This window comes from Panicum virgatum, chromosome 2K, assembly GCF_016808335.1.
Source record: "Panicum virgatum strain AP13 chromosome 2K, P.virgatum_v5, whole genome shotgun sequence".
NCBI lineage: Eukaryota > Viridiplantae > Streptophyta > Magnoliopsida > Poales > Poaceae > Panicum > Panicum virgatum.
In genome coordinates, this window is record NC_053137.1 from 50,838,897 (window position 1) to 50,858,159 (window position 19,263).

At 44.7% G+C, this 19,263-nt stretch overlaps 4 protein-coding genes across 8 annotated transcripts; 2 read left to right on the top strand and 2 right to left on the bottom strand.

The window, feature by feature from the left end:
- The first annotated feature begins 235 nt into the window (after window positions 1–235).
- LOC120695736 (ER membrane protein complex subunit 3-like) lies at window positions 236–3,579 on the top strand. The gene is made up of 8 exons (XM_039978954.1): window positions 236–585; window positions 794–887; window positions 1,156–1,275; window positions 1,369–1,417; window positions 2,001–2,100; window positions 2,197–2,258; window positions 2,380–2,441; window positions 3,154–3,579. The coding sequence occupies exons 1-8, from the start codon at window positions 425–427 to the stop codon at window positions 3,259–3,261; spliced, it is 756 nt and encodes a 251-aa protein (XP_039834888.1). The 5' UTR covers window positions 236–424; the 3' UTR covers window positions 3,262–3,579.
- Window positions 3,580–3,586: 7 nt separating this feature from the next.
- Window positions 3,587–8,882, bottom strand: LOC120695735 (ervatamin-B-like). Of its 4 annotated transcripts, none has more exons than XM_039978951.1 (8): window positions 8,710–8,880; window positions 7,387–7,609; window positions 6,928–7,076; window positions 6,400–6,536; window positions 4,768–6,110; window positions 4,592–4,691; window positions 4,282–4,485; window positions 3,587–4,171 (listed from the first exon to the last, which is right to left on the bottom strand). In XM_039978951.1, exons 5-8 carry the CDS (start codon window positions 5,101–5,103, stop codon window positions 3,759–3,761), a joined length of 1,053 nt encoding a protein of 350 aa, XP_039834885.1. In that variant the 5' UTR covers window positions 5,104–6,110; window positions 6,400–6,536; window positions 6,928–7,076; window positions 7,387–7,609; window positions 8,710–8,880; the 3' UTR covers window positions 3,587–3,758. The 4 variants fall into 4 exon arrangements, with proteins under 4 accessions (XP_039834885.1, XP_039834884.1, XP_039834887.1 ...); XM_039978950.1 differs by having other exon boundaries at window positions 7,387–7,620; window positions 8,710–8,878; XM_039978953.1 differs by having other exon boundaries at window positions 6,928–7,609; window positions 8,710–8,882.
- A 207-nt stretch (window positions 8,883–9,089) lies between these two features.
- LOC120695737 (ninein-like) lies at window positions 9,090–14,924 on the top strand. Of its 2 annotated transcripts, none has more exons than XM_039978957.1 (15): window positions 9,090–9,598; window positions 10,161–10,288; window positions 10,374–10,445; window positions 10,519–10,632; window positions 11,409–11,477; window positions 11,564–11,620; window positions 12,190–12,243; window positions 12,318–12,380; window positions 12,483–12,545; window positions 12,815–12,979; window positions 13,088–13,243; window positions 13,934–14,035; window positions 14,116–14,177; window positions 14,291–14,428; window positions 14,550–14,924. In XM_039978957.1, exons 1-12 carry the CDS (start codon window positions 9,397–9,399, stop codon window positions 14,027–14,029), a joined length of 1,239 nt encoding a protein of 412 aa, XP_039834891.1. In that variant the 5' UTR covers window positions 9,090–9,396; the 3' UTR covers window positions 14,030–14,035; window positions 14,116–14,177; window positions 14,291–14,428; window positions 14,550–14,924. The 2 variants fall into 2 exon arrangements, with proteins under 2 accessions (XP_039834891.1, XP_039834889.1); XM_039978955.1 differs by having other exon boundaries at window positions 13,934–14,014.
- A 179-nt stretch (window positions 14,925–15,103) lies between these two features.
- LOC120695738 (NAC domain-containing protein 92-like) lies at window positions 15,104–19,185 on the bottom strand. Its single transcript, XM_039978958.1, has 3 exons — window positions 18,654–19,185; window positions 16,271–16,551; window positions 15,104–16,099 (listed from the first exon to the last, which is right to left on the bottom strand). Exons 1-3 carry the CDS (start codon window positions 18,862–18,864, stop codon window positions 15,473–15,475), a joined length of 1,119 nt encoding a protein of 372 aa, XP_039834892.1. The 5' UTR covers window positions 18,865–19,185; the 3' UTR covers window positions 15,104–15,472.
- Window positions 19,186–19,263: the final 78 nt, after the last annotated feature.

Here is a 19,263-nt window from a genome sequence, read left to right on the forward strand (position 1 = left end):
TCAGCTTTTATACTGGGGGGAGCCTGCCGCCCCTCTGCTGGGTGGTCGGCCTGCCTGCCGCCCCACCACCGGGCGGTAGGGGCCTCCATGCGATAACACTCAAATTTTAATTACATATAAGTCCCTACCGCCCGGCAGGGGGCGGCGGCAGGGTATAAAACTATAAATTGTGAAACAAAAATATATTTATGTAAAAAAACGTTTTTAAAAAATATAAAAATAAAAAAAGCGACGAACGAAGAGGGAAGACTCGTCGTCCAGTAAATAGTCTTCCTTCTCCGTTCGCCTCGGCCCACCGATCCGCACCCGCACCCGCACACCCAACCCAACCCGGTGAGCTCGCTTCGCTACCGTCCGCTCCTCTCAGCCCGACGCCGCCGGCCGCCGCGCAGCTAACGCCGACCCCTCCCAGCGGGCAGCGGCGATGGCGGAGGAGCTGGTTCTCGACACGGCGATTCGGGACTGGGTCCTGATCCCGCTCTCCGTCGTCATGGTCCTCATCGGCGTGCTCCGCTACTTCGTCTCCAAGCTCATGCGGTCGCCGTCGGCCTCCCCGTCCCCCGATCCCAAGCTCGTCAGGGAAGGGTCCGTAATTTACCCGCCCTCCCCCAGTTCCCTCCGATCTGTTCCCCGGTTGGCTCGATCCAAGCGATCTGGATCCGGAAACGACCTCCGGGGGTTTGATTTGTGGATACATATATGCATCTGAGGGTGTATTAGAGGCTGTGAGTTGCGGTTGCTGGCGTTCAGATGTTGGTGTACTAGCTGACGTGAGGTTTTTGCTTCACCGCAGGCAGGTCGTCATCAGGGCGAGGAACCTGAGGACCAACTCGCAGTTTATACCGGTCAAGGCGTTCAAGGCACGCAAGGTTTATTACACCAACGAGGTAATTCTGCTTGCAGCACCTTAATAGTTAGCTGTTCAGTGTTCACTAAGCCTAATTAAGGAAGGATCAGTAAAGCACATTCTGTTTAGTTGGAATACAGTGCCTACAAGCAATAAGAATTGCAGCGGTAGTCACAAAATTGTAGAATTGCCACGGTGGGTCTGATGATGGTTCACTGTTATGATTTGAAATGCTGATTGAACAACTGACACATGATTTTTTTTTTCTTTTGAGCTCATATTGTGTGACAATCTGTGGTGCACTGTAGGAAAATGGATTACTTCATGTTCCCAAGGAAGATGCTCAGAAGGCTCAGGCAGCCATGTTTTCCGATCCGAACATGGCCATGGATATGATGAAGAAGAACCTATCCATGATAGTTCCTCAGGTTCAGGGCTCAGCAAATTGAATTATATGCATCATATTTATTATGCTTATCTATCTATATTAACATGCATTTTCTTTTTCTTTTCTTGTGCAGACACTTACATTTGCATGGGTGAACTTCTTCTTTTCAGGTTTCGTTGCAGGTATGTGTATACTACTGTGATACCTGCTATTTTGATATGCCATTCCATGTTCATATTATGTTTATACATGATGCTGTAAGAACATCGAAGTTTATTACTGAAGTATAGTGGCAGCTTTCCAAGTCTCTTCAAACCTATCAAATACATGTTGTCTAATTAATGAAAATTTTCTTATCAGAGCATCAGTAGATGTTAGACATGTTTCTAAGCATGTTTGTCCATTTGGTAGAACCATACTCTGTAGATAATATGACCTCTTCCAACAATCTACCTTATGATTATTACTTCTTTTCGCTAGTATAAAGTTGTTGTACACAATAATGTTCTCTTTCATGCACATTTCAACCTCTGGTTTCCTCTGAATGACAAACTTGGGCCAATAAAATTCTGAAGGAACATGCATGCTTTATAACACTTAAACTTCTAATGGGTTTGAAGTGGCTGGTGGATTCTGCATACAGGTGCTGATTATAGCCATGCACTCCATGTTTTCCTTTTCCTTTTTTCATCATGTGTGCAATACAGCATTATGTAGCTGGCTAGCTGCAGTCATGGACTCACATATCTTCCAATTTCTTCGCAGCGAAAATCCCCTTTCCACTGACTCAACGATTCAGGGGAATGTTGCAAAATGGGATTGACCTGAGTACTGTTGACGTGAGCTATGTTAGCAGCCGTTCGTGGTATGTATAAAGTTATTATCTTATTGTCAAGGAATGATCTTGGTGATATAACAACTACGGGGTCTAAAGTTCTCTAATGATTTGCTGTTAATATAGGTACTTCCTAAATTTATTTGGCTTGAGAGGTCTCTTCAGCCTGATCCTTGGCGAAGAAAATGGTACGAGACACTGTTTAGTCCACTTCTATTCTAATAAACAAAACTTAGAAGTAATACTTGTGACCTGCCTTGTTTTTTTTTTTGTTTTATGGAAGTTTTATGATTTGTGCGTGGCATGCAGCAACTGATGATGCCCAAAAGATGATGCAAATGGGCGGTGGATTTGGATTTAACCCAGCAATGGTACTATGCCCCCTTCCTTCCCTCCCTCCCTAGCTACCTAATGCAATTCTTGATGCTTGTTCCCTGCTTATACATGTACACATGCATGTCACATCATGTAACACTTGTATTTTCACATATAAAGTATAAAGTAACGCTGCTTAGCATTTTAGTTATTCATTTCTTTTTTCAGTCCTGCATTTAGTTCAATTGTCTTGAAAATTAGATTTCTTCACGTTATTTAGAAGTGTTGAGCTTGGTGGAGCTTCTGTGAATGAACTTTGAATTTCATGTTTTGTAAGTTGTAACATTATGCAGTTGCAGACAATCAAGAACCTATGCTGTTCTACTTGCTTGGTATTTCTAAGTTGCTTGTATGCTAATCTAGGAATTAGGTACTTTAGCAAGGATGTACAATATAAATCCGTAGCTGCTTCCCTCTTTCTCTACTGTCAGATATATAGTACTGCAAGTGAATTCTATGGCTACTATGCCAGCTCCTGACATCATCCTTTTGCTATTTGAGATAGCTATTTTACAAACTCAGCAATACGCATGTTGAATTATCTAGTCTTCAATGAGTTGTTGGTGTTCTGTTTCTGGCTTATTCAGATCAAGTTCTTGATAGTTACAAAATGTTTGTTTATTTCGGAAGTACCTATATCCATATGCTTTTCATTAACTATGTGTATGCTTGACAAGGATCTTACCTCTCTCGATTGGTCATTTCCAGAGTTTGGGTGCGGAGAAGGACAACTTGGACATCATCCAGCATGACTGGGCTCTACCAAAGATGGAGCGCCACGCTGAGGATGTGTTGAAGAAGCTGTTGAAGAAATGATGCGAACATCTAGGCTTCTATGAAGCATCACCGCATCTTGCAATTTTTGCTGTAGCCTGTTGGTTAACCTCAAAGTTTACGTATTTCTAATTGTATTATTTATGATCAGAACTGGCTACGTAACCCTCAGAAACAGGAGACGTTCACGAGAACATGGGTGTTTTGGTACCATAGTAGAAAAGATGTAACTTGTTCCCCGTACTGTATGAACGGTGTTTGGGCATTCCTGCTGTGATTCTTCTGCTGATTGAACCTGCAATGTCTTTTATAAGATGTTGTTAATGGTGTAGCAGCAATCTTATTCGTTGCTGATATAAATCTCATCTTATCAAGGAAGGGGATCACCCTTTGTTCAAAAGCTGGCAAGCGTCACGATTTTGCTTCAGCTGCCAGGTTTTGGATATTTGTATTCTTACAGTTGATCACCATGGTCATACACATAACATGCTTCGGTACATCACTAACTAAACTATGCAATTCAAGCACCAGAGCCTGGCTCACATGAGCGGGTAGCTCGGGAGAAGCGCGATGCCGCAGAGGCCGTCGGCAGCGCCGGCTTGGCGCTGCATGCGGATGTAGCCGTCCTCGCCCCACTCGGGCCCCCACGAGTTCTTGACGATCCAGTACTTCTGCCCCGGGGTCCCGGCGCCGTCGCCGTCCGCGTCCCCCTGGGTCTCGCCGTACCCGACCACCGTCACCCCGTGGTTGAGCTCGGTGGTGCAGGGCCCCGTGAACACCCCGCCGCCGTAGAGCTGCCACACGAAGCTGCCGGCGTCCACGGCCACGGACACCGGCTGCGCCGCGGCGGCCCGCAGGAGGTCCGCCTCGCTGCTGGCCGTCACGTTCACGTACCCGGAGATGGCCACCGCGCTCTCCTTCAGCTTGGGCTTCTGGCAGGCGCCGTTCATCCCTGCGTGAAGAACCCGCACGAACCCAACCGTCAAGCCATACACATACAAGTCCACGATCTCTTGGCTGGTGCAGCCAACGCAACGACACGATCTCTTGGTGGTGGTGCACCTAGGTAAGGGTAGTTCCTCTCGGTGGTGAGGCCACGGTTCTTCATGACGAACTCGAACGCCCAGCTCATGTACCCGCCGGCGCAGCCGACGGCCACGGTGTCGCAGTCGACGAGCTCCTGCTCCGACAGGGACACCAGCTTCCCGTTCTTGATCTGGTTGATGCCCTCCATGGCCGCGACGGCGGAGAACGCCCAGCAAGAACCTGTACGTGCAACGCGCAAAACCTCATCAGAATAGGCTCCAATCCACACCCATCATTCCACGGATCATGCATTGGTCTTGGCTGATGCTGCCATCACTACACTCACCACACTCCCCCTGGTTCTTCACCGGCGCCACAGCTCCTTTCTCCCGCCAGTCGACGCCTTTCGGCAGATCAGAGAAATCTCCAGCCAGTCCACTGCCAACCTACATCAGCAGAAAACATCATCAGAAAAAAACCGGTCAGTGATCGACCGCTAGCTGCTAGTGGCAGAATACAGACACGAGTCACGGTGCTTGGCGCCGTGGCGTGCCCGGTCCTGCTGCGAGGTCCCCAGCCCAGCATCTTGGCCCTGAACTCCTCGTTCGTCAGGTCAGCAAACCTGGTGTCAGCGAGCCTGTACCCGCCATTGCCCATGGAGTTGAACCGCTCGACCAGCTCGATGTTCCTCCGGTACACCTCGAGCCGCCTCTGCTTCTCGCCGGCGTCGGCGTACAGCCGGCCGTGCCTGCCCATCCACCGCTCGAACCTCTCCAGCAGCGGGTCGGCGGCGCGCGCTGGAGCCGCGCATACCCATACGGCGACCAGCAGGGCGAGAAGCAGGGACGGCCTCGCCATTGCTGGAGCTTGGCCCGGGGAGGACGACGGTCAGCGATGGTGCACGGAGGCGCAATGATTGTTGAAGCAGACTTATATATATAGTCGTCTGCAGCTTGAAGACAGGCTGGGGGCAGTGTAAGAAGGTCGCTATGGACTGTCACTCATGCCGTGCGCGTGATTTGAGGATGATCTGTTGCACAAGCATGCACCACTGCATGTGAACTGTGCTGCTGGAAAGAACAATGGCTGCACAAGGTTTTCGTTTTGTCGGCAAGTTGTATTGGTCATCCCATTTTTTTCTCCCTTCATCACCATGTTCTGTGAAGACATGCTTGCCTTCAATAGACACTGCATTGCCATGAAAGGAAAGGTGCCCAATCAGGCATCCGGAATCACATTGCCAGCAGGCTACAATGTAGAAAACAATGTAATTTACACCTTCAGTAGACTGATAATCATTCAGCAGAAAACAATGTAGAAACAAAGCATAGATCGACTCCACTAGAACTTTAACAGCACACTAGATTGTTTACAAGCTGGCAACTATTGTGAAAAAACAAAACCAACTATTTCAACCCGAGGCTGCAAATGCAGAAGCTGGCTGGTGCAGAAAGTGTAAATATACACTGAAGTAGCTGAGCAAACGGTGACTTGTGTAAAAGCAGTTTCAAGAACTTACAAAAAGACAGGGGTATTTCCACTCAAACAACAGTTTTAATGTTGTCAAGATGCTATATGTACATGAATCGTCCACTGGAATTGCCGCTCTTTGGCACCGGACTTTGCCTTTGGGAAAGTGTATCGCTACTTTTATCCATGACAATGCAAAGTGCACAACAAAGAGCAACAAATGTGCGCTAATGGCCAAGCCATGTTGAGGGTACTGGCTGAAACCTAGATTTGGCAGTTGACAGCGCATCATGATAATCAACCCCGCTGAAACAGTCACGGAAGTCAGTGAACAGCTTGTCAAACACCCGCCATAGTACCTTATATGATGTGGAGTACGGAAACGGAAGGAAGAACTGCAGATGAAAGAAGCACACAAGTGATGCACTATGAATTTTAGCATATCCAATCAACCTTAAATAACCTACGCATGCCTAATTTTATGATTATTTTAGTACTAAAACATTAACATCACCATCGATTAGGGAAAATAAAAATATGAACATTGATGCCAGATGACCATTTCATGACTAGTAATTTTGGCAATTTTAGTGCATAATGTCTCCATCGTACCAGCATGTCAAGAGTGGCTTCTTTATTTTTTGTGTGTAAAGAAAATGCAAACAAATGAAAATGATATCTTACTTCTCCTTATCGTGCGAGGTGTTTTAACAGCAAGACTGTTTGCTGGTTTTCTTCCAAGCCGTCAATGACCGCAAGCCATATTTTTGAAGCAAGATCATGAGCCTTTTCTCCTGTCCTGCCACAAGCAATGAATTGATCTGTATAGAGGAGAAAGTGAGAAACCAAAGGTTAATTCCGTGTCAGCATAAGCATAAGTATCAGCAATCCTCAGGGATGAATCAATGTTCTGAACTCTGAACATGTAAGTACAGAAAAGTATGTGTTCTCCAACATTTCCAATGAGACAACTATGGAGTAACTCAGTGAGGCTATCTGATTGGGGAAGAAGGGCCAAGAATATTAAGTAACATTCCTATGCTCCTAACAACCTAAAACACCTGTAGATTTGCTCTTCTTACGAAGACAGGCATAGCTATAACAAAATTCGACTAGTTTGTACATGATCCATTGCAGCATTCCATTTTGTCTGAAATTTGTAGAATTAGAAAGTAACTTCATTATTGGGAAAGTTGGAACAGAAAACCTCACCAATGATTGTGCCATGAAGTATGCTGGAAGGAGGCATGGCAAGGCGCTCAAGTTGTTCTTTTAAGTAGAGATAAGTGTGACCAACAAGCTCATCAATCTCCCCACCAGATGGGACTAAGTTCTCACTGACATATAGTGCTTGAAATCTCCTAAAATGACCCAAGAAACTATTTTTATTTGATGTTCACAACACTAGAGCTAGATGATATCCAAAGAGAGCAACAATTCGCCAGTTCCGATCTAGTGAGTTTGTATAGCAGAAGCCAATTCTTTTTTTTTCCTTTATTTCTTAAAGGGAAAAAGCCAGTTCATTGAGATAAACTTCGCTCAAAATTGAATTGCCTCAACTAAATTCAAAATATATGAATTTTGTACTACAAGGATCAATTCAGCAACACATAAAGACTAGAAGCATGTGGCCTAATTTTGATTGTTTGGACCAACATATACAGTACTTACCTCCTCGCAGAACCTCTAGGTATTGGCCCAGGCCAGCGTTTCCGAAGACCAGCAGATGGCCAGTTCCTTGCAATAGCAGTTTACCACAAGCTATCTCCTTGAAATATGCTTGCCCACTGCTTGTTGACACATGCAATTTGCACCCACTCGCAGACCGGTACATGAATGAATATTTCTACAAGAAGATGTTCTGGAAGCCTACCAATTGGTCCATCACTTCTGTCTGTCATGAGTCTGTCAAACAGAAAATGAAGGCTAAGCATTCCAATCTTTCATGTCTAGTTCAACTCCAAGATATTATGAAAATATTGCCCTCAAAATCATTAAAATTTGCCGTCAGCAGTCAGCAATAATTACTAAATGTCAAAATCCAAAGACATAACTGTACATACTATGGAACAAGATGCCATCAGATAAGCAAACAAAAATTTCACAGTTCAGAATAAACTGACTACCTGCATAATCTATCTGATCAATAAAAAATATGTGGTGACCAGTGGCACTGTGGCAGACAAAAATAAGTGCAAGCTATCCCCTTAGCAAAAGGGACCTGGAGGAAAGTTGCCTCCAACATGCCAAAACAAAATCCTTAACGAAAGAAATGCATTCGACCTCTCCCATATGAGAGACAAAAGTGATTTTAAGCCCTATTTACTCATATTTGCGGCCTAAAACAAAGTTGAAATGTCCAAATTATTTGTTGAACCTATGCCCAGTAGTCCAAGAAGCAGCTTTCTTTGCAACTAAAACATACGGTGGTTTGTGCAGTGTGCACTACAGTATAAAAGAACTGTTAGACTGATCAATGAACTGAGAATGTTGGAACAGTATATCTCTTGTGAATCTAGGAAATATAGAAATTGAGCAAATCGAGGAAATAAAATTACACTTGCGACAGGCACGCACACCCACATCAACAAATGAAAGACCCAGGAGGACTGCTATAAGGGATGGCCCAGAAAGCTATCCTAGTCAAAAGTCCAAGAAGATATCACACAAACATGCGGAGACTTGATAAAGATTTACCCCTACAATAAACTGGAAGAACATCAACTTAACTGTTGAACATACACATAACAGATTAACAGCTGCAGAGACCGAGCAAAGCTAACCAGCCTATCGACCAACCACAAATAACCACTAGAGACTTATCCTGGGCACAAATCCACACAAGTGACCACGCAATCCGATCAAGGTTTCATTTCCAGTACGGTCTGGGAGGAGGAGAGCATCACTGGGTCTACGGGAGATCAATCAACCACACTTCTAGAAAACTTAATCAAAATCGAACACTGCCACCGGCTGCAAGAACTGAGCCGGTACCTGGGCTGGGAGGGAGAAGCGGCTCCTTTCCCTGGAGCGCCACACCGGTCTGCGGGGGAGACGGCGTCGGCGAGGAACGGGCGGATGAGCGGTGGCCGCCGAGTCCGGGTGGAGGAGGTGGAAAAGAGGAAGTTCAGACATGACGGCGGGTCCGCTTTAGGCTACCTGCCGCTGTCGTCGTCCTCGTGCCGTCTCGTCGTCGTCCTCGTCCTCGTCATCAACCGTCACGGAGAAAACAGTGCGGTGGCGCCGGCCCATATTTTGCGTGGGCCGCGCAGTGCACGGGCCACGGCCTAGACAACCAATTCGGACTGGCCCACCGAGCCGTAACGAAACGACCGTCACGGTGCACGACGGCCGGGCCAGCGGCCACCACGTGCCGTCCACCTCGTCGAGTCGTCGTCCCCTCCGCGGCCAGCCAGGCAGGCAGCCAGGGCAGAGGCAGCCGCGCCCACGTGCGTCCTCTTGGACGGAGCAGCGGCCCGCCGCGGGACGTGTGGCTTGGGCACGGGTCCGGCGGAGGGTGGCGCGTCTCTGACTAGTAGTAGAAGTAGGCGAGCGACCGGCACCCTCCCAGCCGCCCTGCCTCCTCCCCTCCTTGGCTCCTTCCCGCGCACTAGTCTTCCACTACAACTCGTCTCGGCGCCGAGCGACCGAGCGAGAGAGAGAGCGTGGACTCCCGTGACCATGCGGATCATGAGGCGGCTCATGCTGGCGGCGGCGCTGCTGCTGCTGCTGCTACTCGTCGCGGGGCCGGCGGCGGCGCAGGACGCGGCGGTGGAGGGCGTGGCGCCGGCGGCGGAGGAGCTCGCCGCGAACGCGAGGGCCAAGGAGGCGGCGGTTCTGGCCGCGGAGCTGGTCCAGCTCCGGGCGAAGATCTCCGCGTTAGGTGCGTGTACGTTTACCTGATTCCTGTTCCGTCCGGTGACGCTCTGCGGCGGCTGCGTCGTTGGGGGCCTGCGCTGGGTTCGGTGGGGTTTAGTTGACTCGCTAGGGTTGAGGTGGCGATTCGATATGTTTGGGACGGAACGGCGCAATGCGAGATTGGACGAGTTCGGTACTCCGGTGGGGGAGGGATTCGGTGAGAACCCGATGGGCTGGTTGCTGTTGTTTCACTGGATTTACGTTTTAGCTTGACGCAATTTCAAATGGTTTGACGAAGGCCAGGTTTATCTGAGCCGTTGAAACCTTGCAACTTAGAGTAAAAATGCTTCTCATAGTCCCCTACAATATTCTCCTTGCAAGTTAGAGCGCAGCAATGCTGCTCAGAGCAATTTCTCGTGTTTTGGAAGGTACAGTTTCAGATTTAGTTTGAGAGCAAAGCAATTTGGGTGAGATAGCTTGTAGCTGAGTGTAATTTGTACCAACTTATAGTCATGACAGAATACTGCTTGATTCTTCATGAAATTTTGAATAAATTAGAAACCAGCCTGATTGTTTTCATTCTGCAGAGTCACGCATTGCAGACCAGACCCTGGAGTTGAAGACCAAGGACGATGCAATTGAAACACTGGATATGATTGTCAAAGAGAAGTCGCAGCAGATAACTACTATGCAGAATCAAGCAGCTTCCCTCCAGGTGATTTAGCGACAAAGAATATGTTGTTGAAGCATTGCTTTATATCTTATTGAAGTAGCTATATCATTAGCTTCTGCTTGTACAGGCAAAGGGCTCTTCAGCTGCAGAGGAGCAAGCAAGCAAGGCCAATGCACGGGCTATTGAGCTCGAGAAGCTGGTAGCGGGCTTGCAGAATTCCATGAACAATTAGTGTGATATAATATTGTGGTTACTGATCTAACTTCTTCCAGATTGAGAAGCTCAAGAAGGATATTACAGCACAAAAAAGCAAAAAGGCAGCTCTGGAGGCTAGGGCCAGCGATGCAGATAAGAAGGTGCAAGAGCTGAATATGAAGCTGGAGAAAGTAAGTGTGCAGCTGTGGCTGCGGAGTTGTCTTCTTTGCTACTAGTTTTCTTTACTTCACTAAAACAATGGAATTAGTTTGCATTATTCAGTGGTCATGATGGATTTCCTGTGGTTAAGCAGCAAGTATGCTTTGTTTGCAGTGGAGAATCCAGATATCAATGTTAGGGTGGTCCAATGCAAACAAAATTTTGTAAGCAGTTGTGAGGTTGAAAATATAGTGGATTTATTTCCAAAAAAAAAGTACAGCGGATGATTTTATTGGGCCGGATCTGCCACTGTATGTTTGCTAGGCCTAGTGCTATCTTTCTCCATGTGATTGGTAGATTTTCAAATTTTTCCTTCTTTTTCCTCTCTGCCTATGATTTAAGTGAATATGACTATATGACAAAAGAGTCATGAAAAATTTGAGTTTGAATTTCTGTGCCACAATTTGGTCACTGATAGAGGAGGTTTGAATAGTTGTCAATTGCCATTGTTCCAAGGCATGACAGAGTATACCTCATGTTATGCATTTCCTTATTTACATAAGTATTGATGAGGCTCATGTCTTGTTGAGTTACCTCTAGTTTTAAAGCCAAAGAAAATTTGAGGTTAATGCCTGTTGAGACATAGGCTAGATTATCAGATCATGTATGCTTTCTTCCTTTTATTTTCTCACCTGCTACAGTTCTTTGAAAAATAAGGTTAGAAAGAAAAGAAAAGGGCTTCAGTACAATTTTGGTATTATGCAAGCACTGTCCTGGTGTCCTTATACTTCTATACTTTTCTTAATAGCTCCAGAGGACAGGCGATGATCAAAAGCGCAGGATTCAGAAGACTGAACATGCTCTTAAAGTTGCTGAGGTTTGTAGGATATGTGATTACTGTGATGTTTTGTTCCTATGTAGCATGTTTGCATTCTCTTCAACCTTTGTTCCTCACGTTTCTAGGAGGAACTGATGAAGGTGCAGCTGGAAACAACAACAAAAGCAAAACAGCTGAGAGAGGTAAATATATGTGTATTACTGCAGTTGCTATCCTATTACGGTTTGTCAGGTTGATGTAAATTTATTATAATATTTTTGGTAAAATTTGCTTCACATCTTGGTGCAGTGTAGCAATGATTTTTTAATAACACAATTGAAATGCCTCATAGTATGTAACCTCGGCTGGTCTTATTGTGATGAAGTTGCACAGGATAACTTGTTCTGAATCTGATATCCTATGAGTGCTTGTCAGGTTGTTGTAAATTCGTTATAAAGTTTGATAAAACTATCTGCTTCACATCTTGGTGCTGTGTTTCAATAACCTTTCTAAGTACACGATTCAACTGCAACTTAATTTTCCAGCTGACTGCTCTAATTGTGAGGATGGTGAATAGTATGACAAACTCTCTTATTGCTAAACCTTAGCTCATTCTGGTACCTGGGCATGTAGTTGTTATCAGGAACTTCTTGTTCACTGAGAAGGTTTCCATAAGCTATTGAGTATGATACTCTTTGATATTGAGTATGATACTCTTTGATGTTTCATGCTTGGAAGCTTACCCTTTTTTCTTGGTCATTTTCTTTGGCAGGTTCATGGAGCTTGGTTGCCACCTTGGTTGGCGACACATGCAGCTCACTCTATGGTACAAGTGGACCTAACAACTATTCATCCTCTTTGTTTACTTTTTCTTACCACATTGGTTGTGTTACTGTGCAGGAGGTGGTATCAAATCACTGGAACGAACATGGGAAACCTGCCTTCGACAGCTTATTGCAGAAGGTGCTTGTATCTTCCTAGTTATTTTTATTTAAGGATGAAAATGCTGATTTAAATTGATTCTTTATCTGTCCATTTGTACCCTGTGAAATAAAACAACGGCAGGCATCAGAAAAATCAGCCCAGGCAAAGAAATGGGCTGAGCCCCATGTGGAAACTGCTAAGACGGTAATATTCCTGGATCTGTAGTTTCCGAAGTATGTAGGAGCAAGTGTATTTGAATTATTAAATGTGAATCATATCCTTGTGCATCTGTAGCAATTCCTGTTATGAATCTGTAATAGAAGAAATTTGTTGGTACATAAAGTGAATTTACAATGTTAATACTAGTATACTACAGTATAGCTTGATATCTTGTAATATATTGTCTTAACATTGCTAATTTTTGGATATTGATTCTTCTTATACTAATAGCAATGACATTTCCCTTATTGAAGAAATGGATGCCTGTTGCTAAAGAAAAATGGGCTACCTTGAAGAAAAATGCGGAGCCTTATGTCCAAATGGTCTCAGAGAAATCAGTGGAGGTTTATCAAACATCAAGTGACTTTATTAGGCCTCATCTTTTAAATGCACATCAAGTTGCTGATCCCTACTTCCAGGTGCATCTCCAGCATTTAAGATTTCACAGTTCTGTCTGTGCCACAGTTTTTCACCAGGAAACCCAGCGAAGTCGTCGATATATGATCGTTTGGTCCTATGTTTTTCAGGAAGCCAAGAAATTATCCAAACCCTATATCGATCAAATTGTTACAGCCACTAAACCACATGTTGAGAAAATTAGAACTACTCTGAAGCCTTATACTAAAAGAGCACGCCATGTATATGGACAATTTCTTCAGACAGCTACTACATATCATCAGCAGGTATTTGTTATTTCCTTTTTTCCTTCCACCATAATCCAGATTTTCAGTTCCTAATATATTGAAGTAATATCCATATTCTTATGCCTATAGTTCTTATCTGTCTATGTTCATTGCTTCGGAATTTTAGAAGTCTTGGCTGGATTTCTACCATAGTTTTTAGTTGATCCTACTTATGTTCTTTCATATTCATCCAGCACTATTTCATGTAGCTTCCGCTGTATTCTCTCTGCTGAAAAACTTAACATTGAGGTCTAGTGTTTTTTCTTTTTTCCTTTTCTTTCTGTTAGTAAATATCTCAAAATGCTGTTGAATTGTGTTGAGAATATGTGCTGTGCTGTGTGCATGCTGGGCCCAGGCATGTGCCATGCCTGGCCCATGGCCGGCCCTAGCCGAGCCTAGATGGTTAGGATAGGCAGGTCTCTTCCTGATTGGTTATTCTATAAACCTCTCTCAGGGCTGCCTATATATATCTACATGTATTGTATACCCTAATCAATCTATTATTCCACACAATCAATTGCTCTCAAATTGCATTATATTTCCCCATTCTGTGTGATGGATCAATGTTAATAAATTTAATTAAAATTTTTATTTACCTAAACAGTTTGTATTTAATAGTAGTATAATCAAATGCTTTTTTTTTCAAGATCTACGACCATAGACAAGAATCTCAGCCATTTTCTTTTCCAGGCTCAGGCAACTATCTCGGGTTACCTTCACCAACATGAATTTACAAAACAATTTGTAACTGATGAGTTGGTGTGGTATCTGGTAGGCACCAGTTGACCATCAGTTAAAACCCTCTTTTCTCTTTTTTTTTTGTTGTACTTTACTGTTTTGAAGGGGCCTTAATGTATTATCTCTCTTTACAGGCTGCTGCTATGTTGGTTATGCCCATTTTTGTTTTATACACGCTCCTAGTTGACACATTCTGGTCTGTGTTTTCTTTTCTCAGAGTTGAGTTAGTTTTATTTGCTTTGTTATGATGGCCTTACACGAATTTGACTTTATCTGCCACTTGATTTTGGTCTTTTTATTTGCATGTAGTACAAAGAAGCAGAAGAAAACCCCACGGAGCAGTAATACCAACCATGGCCATCGGAGGCATAAGCGCCGGCATGCTGACAAATAGATCGTAGATACACACTTCAGGCTTGTCTGTGTGCCACATTGTAATGGAAGAAGGTACAGCTCTGTATATTGTTTCCTTCCAATATGCATCCATTTTCTTTGTTGGCTTTTAAACACTTTGGCTGTTTGGATTTTCAGCCATTTTGACAGTTTTTTTTTGAATTATACCATGCAGATCATGAAGTTTGGCCATGGTGATCTGGGGTCATCATTGAACCTTGCTGTGTATCCAAGAGCTACAATACACAAAAGAACTGTATTTCTGCCCCCAATGTGTGGGCAGAGTTGTAGGTGCGGTTTGTATTTCATCATCGAGTAGGGATTGCGAGCTTAAATGTATGGGTGTTCATTTCATTGTTTATTTGTAGCCTTGTGCATGTGTTTGAGTTAGTGTGTCTACTCGTCCTTTATTGTGTCTCACAGTTGTTGTTGGTCAATTGTAGCTGTAACTCTTGGTGCAGCTAAAACTTGGTCGATTCTAGCCAGTGTTCTCTGTATAATCGTCCAGCACATTTGATAGATTTGCGTGAAGTTATACGCAAGCCCCTAATCCTCCTATCTGCTTGATGTTTCTCCAAATTGAGGCCATGGGCAATTGGGCATATCCCGGGTGGTCGGCTTCCGCTGTCTTCTCTTCGTCGAGGAGAAAACCTTTACCAGCCTCCAGCCTGTTTCGTGATGACCTTTCCCGAGCGATGGATCACGTAACCACGTTTCAAAATTCCACGGTTGGGTTTGAAGAAACATGAACATTGTCACATTGAACACGAACACATCACACGCACGATTACACCTCAGTCGCGCCCTATAAGAGCTCACTACCAAGAGCCTGTCTTTTTGTGGGCACATGCTACCAGCGTCAAGCAACCTAACCTCCGATTTCTACAACAAGCCATAGCCAAGACAACAAACTAACCCCTGAACAACATTACACCACAGCAAAACCAAAAGAAGATAGATAACTTCATCTACTCATACAACGACGAAGGATCACTAGATTACCTCAAATCTTGTCTTCCTACATGCATGATAAGACCAACAATTTTGCTTGCCGCTTTGGCACTGCAAGCAGTCAAGCACACTGTGATACAGCAGCTACTACACCTGGTACCCGGCAGGCCAGTACCTCTCCACCAGCTGCTCCACGTCCAAGCTGTGGTACCGCGCCCCGGCCGCGGCCGCGCCGAACCCTGCGTCCGCCCCGGGCCCGATCACGCACCCGCCTAGCCCCGCCGGCGCCATCTGCTGCTGGTGATCACCTGCCATCACCTGATGATGATGGTTACCCGTGGCGCCGGCACCGGTCGGCGCGATTATCTGGTGGCTCATCGCCATCGACATCCCGTGGAGCGCCTGCGGCGGCGGCGGAGACGGCATGGCCGGGGAGGCGCCGAGGTTGAGGCTGAGGCCGCCGGAGAGCGTGAACGGCGGCGCCACGGCGGCGGGGTTGATGTACGCCGCCGCCGCCCCGGGGTGCGGCTGGATGGGTGGGTGCAGCCCCGGCGTGCCGCGGGCGAAGCGCGCGAGCTCGGCCAGGTCGGCCGGGGTCATGTACGGGTGGTGGGGCCCGCGCGCGAAGGGGTCGTGCTGGAGCAGCGTGGGCAGGAGCGGCGGCACCATGTCCAGCGCGTACGGGTGGTGGTGCGACCGCGAGTGCGCGTTGTTGGACGGGTACTTCTTGGCGCCGGCGCTCTTGGCGAAGACCCGGCAAACCACCCACTCGTCCTGTGTCATATACAAATGATCACATAATCTAAAAAATATACAAATGATCAAAAGCATTTCAATTTCTCTACGACGACCACATATAATGTTCATTCAATATAATTTCGTGAAATATGATGAGTTTGCCGTAAATTTGTAATTTACAATAGATTTAGCATATATTATATATACCTTGTTAGATTTGGGAACTGATTTGGAGTGCAGGCGATACTCATGCATGACCCAGTTGGTCTTCTCACCCCGGGGAGCTCTTCCTTTGTAGAACACCAGGGTTTTCTTCATCCCTACTAGCTCTGGTGTCGCTGGGAGTTGCCCGGTGTAGATTTCTTTATCCTTGCCCGTTGTCTTCCAGTAACCAGCATTAGTTGCGCGATTTGTTCGCACACCGGTTGGGTACTTTCGGTCCCTTAGGCTGAAGAAATACCACTCTTTTTCGCCGAGCTTTGCCTTTTCTGTTATCAATTGTTAGATATTCAAAAATTGTTAGTACTTTCATCTTAATTGTGCAAACTCTCTCAAGCTAACTCTACATGATATAAACAACAATCCAAAAAAAATTGGTTCTTGCGAGTCGTTGGTTCCAAATTTATTTCATGTTGCTATCTCATAAGGTACAAGTAATCATATATAATCTTAGAAAAAAAATGCAATTTCGAATGCAACATTTAACCGTTATATATATTGATAATAGTCCAACATAATTATATTGCCATAAATAATATACTCACAGAAACCTTCATATTTCCAATCTACATAATTACATAGTTCTAAGAGTTGCAGAACTTTGGCTTGAGCAGTCCTTACTCTGTCCAGTGATCAAGAAAGCATATGCATGTCCAAAATTAACATGTATTGTTGTTATCTCAGAGAGTACGTAGTATCATGCATGGTACCCAACTTATTTTTTGTCAACATTCTTCTGGATTTTAATTAATATTTCCGAATGAATATTTATAAGTATACATGTATGAATCTAGAACATAGATATTTGATGTGTTAATGTTTGCAATGTAGCTCTGCCTCTCAAAAGAATATGCTCCCTCCACTCACAAAAGATCGCCGTTTTGGATCGTATGCAATCAATCCGATTTTAAGGAAAAAGACTTTGACCATTTTAACATATAATGAAAACAATTTCTAAAGTTTTGCTATACTGCGCATATAGTTTATATTTATATTAGTGGCCATAGCAGTGCTTTGTTGACGTGTCGATGTCTTAACACAACACTGATGTGACGGGAGGGAGTCCATGCTATTAACAACCTGATGAAGATAATTAATATATAATGACACGTGCATATGCACAACAAAGATATAGAACAGAAATTTCAAATCACAAAGATATATAATGGAATATATATCCAGTTGTTCACTAGTCGTCATATAAGAAAGGAAGAGTAAGATTGAGTTTAAAAATATAGCCGTGCCTTGAGAACATATATAACTGCTAAGACCATATGATAACTACAAATTTCCATATGTACTCGATCATATGCAAACTACACACACGATCCCAAAAAGGGGGTAGATCATTTTTTTAGGGGGGGCGGGAAGGAGAAGATGAATACATATCACAAAGAACACCAAGCTGCATGCAATATATAAGGATGACAGAGTAGACACACGTACTATGAAACGTAAGAGCATCTCCCAGAGTTTGCCATATTTTATTTGGCATATCTTGTGTTTTGCCAACTTCTAAAAAAATATGCCAAGTAAAAAAATAGCTTATCTCCAACAGTTTGGCATAATTCACTTGCCAAATCCAGATCTAACTTACATCAGGAACCCTGAGAGAGAAACAAAATTATATTTATGCCCTTCCATCTCTTGAAAACTTAAATCAGGAACCCTTCTCTGTTAGTTATTTCTTTTTTCACCCTCCCACCTGACTAGAAACCACGATGCCAACTGCGCGCCGCGCGCGTATATTTACGCGCTGGAGGCTTGTTTTTTCCAAGTTGCCAAAAATTGCCAAGTCTTTTGCCAAACTATTGGAGGAGTATTTTTAACATTTTTGCCAAAAATCAAAGATGGCAACTCAATTTGCCAAACTGCTGGAGATGCTCTAAGGAATAGATAAACCTTTGAGAGTTGAGACCTAATGACCCATTCAGACACATAGTAGTAGTTTGAGGCTTTTTCTAGCTTTTGAAAACATGCACCAAACGCATGACAATTAGGTAACTCTTCTGATAGGTAAGAAAGATAGATGCTTGGAAATTATCCATCGTGCCCGCATTTACACGTACATCTAGATGTTCTATCTATAAATCGAGAGATGCAAAAAAGTCAACAATATCATGGAAACATATATATTGATGCTTGAATTTACGCGTAGATATTTAATATGTGGTTGCACAAAAAGCTAACTATCCTTAAACAAGAGGAAAAAAAGTTAGATCAGTATGAAATAAAGACAAGCATATGTTGTTTAATTTTAATAACGGTATAAAGCTTCTGATGATGATCAATTAATGGAGTTTAATTATCTGTCATGAGCATGCATGCATGTGCGTGTATATACAATTCATTTCATTTCTCCGATCCTTACCCGGGAGATCCCACGGCTCGCACTTGTTGAGGTCGACCTCGGCGATGGCCCTCGCCGTGAAGCTGCCGTCGGCGATCTTCTGCCGCAGGTAGTACGTGATGAGCTCCTCGTCTGTCGGGTGGAACCTGAACCCCGGCGGCAAGCTCTCCTCCTTCTTCGACCCTCCCCCTGCAGCTCCTCCTCCTGCTGCTGCTGACCCTTCCATACTCATCAGATCGATCGATCAATCAATCGGTCGGTCTCAGCAGACACAACACGTACAAGTTCAAGGAGAAAAAAAAAGGCCCTAACCCTAGCTAGCCTGCTCTGCTAAATTGTGCAGAAAGAAACAAAGCTTCCGGTTTCTTGTTGCACTCGAATTGAAGAAGACGTACGGCAGGCAGCTATAACGGACTCAGGAACGAAATGAATTGACAAGAAAGGGTTTGATATATATGCTGCTAGTGCTAGGCGACGACGAGAGGAGGAAGAGGAAGAACGCACTGCGTGCACACACGGCAGCTCGCTCTCTGCTGGTTATTTGGGGTGTTTTTTCACGCAAGAGGGGGGGAGATATAGCGGGGGCCAGGCCATGGCCTCGAAGAAGAGATGTCCTGGAGAAGCTTTTACC

Coding starts and splice junctions, on each gene's coding strand:
- LOC120695736 (XM_039978954.1), top strand. CDS start 425: ATGGCGGAGGAGCTGGTTCTCGACACGGCGATTCGGGACTGGGTCCTG. Junction 586..793: donor CCCAAGCTCGTCAGGGAAGG/GTCCGTAATTTA, acceptor GCTTCACCGCAG/GCAGGTCGTCATCAGGGCGA. Junction 1,276..1,368: donor TATCCATGATAGTTCCTCAG/GTTCAGGGCTCA, acceptor TTTCTTGTGCAG/ACACTTACATTTGCATGGGT.
- LOC120695735 (XM_039978953.1), bottom strand. CDS start 5,103: ATGGCGAGGCCGTCCCTGCTTCTCGCCCTGCTGGTCGCCGTATGGGTA. Junction 4,486..4,591: donor GAAGAACCAGGGGGAGTGTG/GTGAGTGTAGTG, acceptor TTGCACGTACAG/GTTCTTGCTGGGCGTTCTCC. Junction 4,172..4,281: donor GAGGAACTACCCTTACCTAG/GTGCACCACCAC, acceptor TTCTTCACGCAG/GGATGAACGGCGCCTGCCAG.
- LOC120695737 (XM_039978955.1), top strand. CDS start 9,397: ATGCGGATCATGAGGCGGCTCATGCTGGCGGCGGCGCTGCTGCTGCTG. Junction 10,289..10,373: donor ATCAAGCAGCTTCCCTCCAG/GTGATTTAGCGA, acceptor CTGCTTGTACAG/GCAAAGGGCTCTTCAGCTGC. Junction 12,381..12,482: donor TCGACAGCTTATTGCAGAAG/GTGCTTGTATCT, acceptor AAACAACGGCAG/GCATCAGAAAAATCAGCCCA.
- LOC120695738 (XM_039978958.1), bottom strand. CDS start 18,864: ATGAGTATGGAAGGGTCAGCAGCAGCAGGAGGAGGAGCTGCAGGGGGA. Junction 16,552..18,653: donor CGAGCCGTGGGATCTCCCGG/GTAAGGATCGGA, acceptor AATTGATAACAG/AAAAGGCAAAGCTCGGCGAA. Junction 16,100..16,270: donor CAGTTCCCAAATCTAACAAG/GTATATATAATA, acceptor TATATGACACAG/GACGAGTGGGTGGTTTGCCG.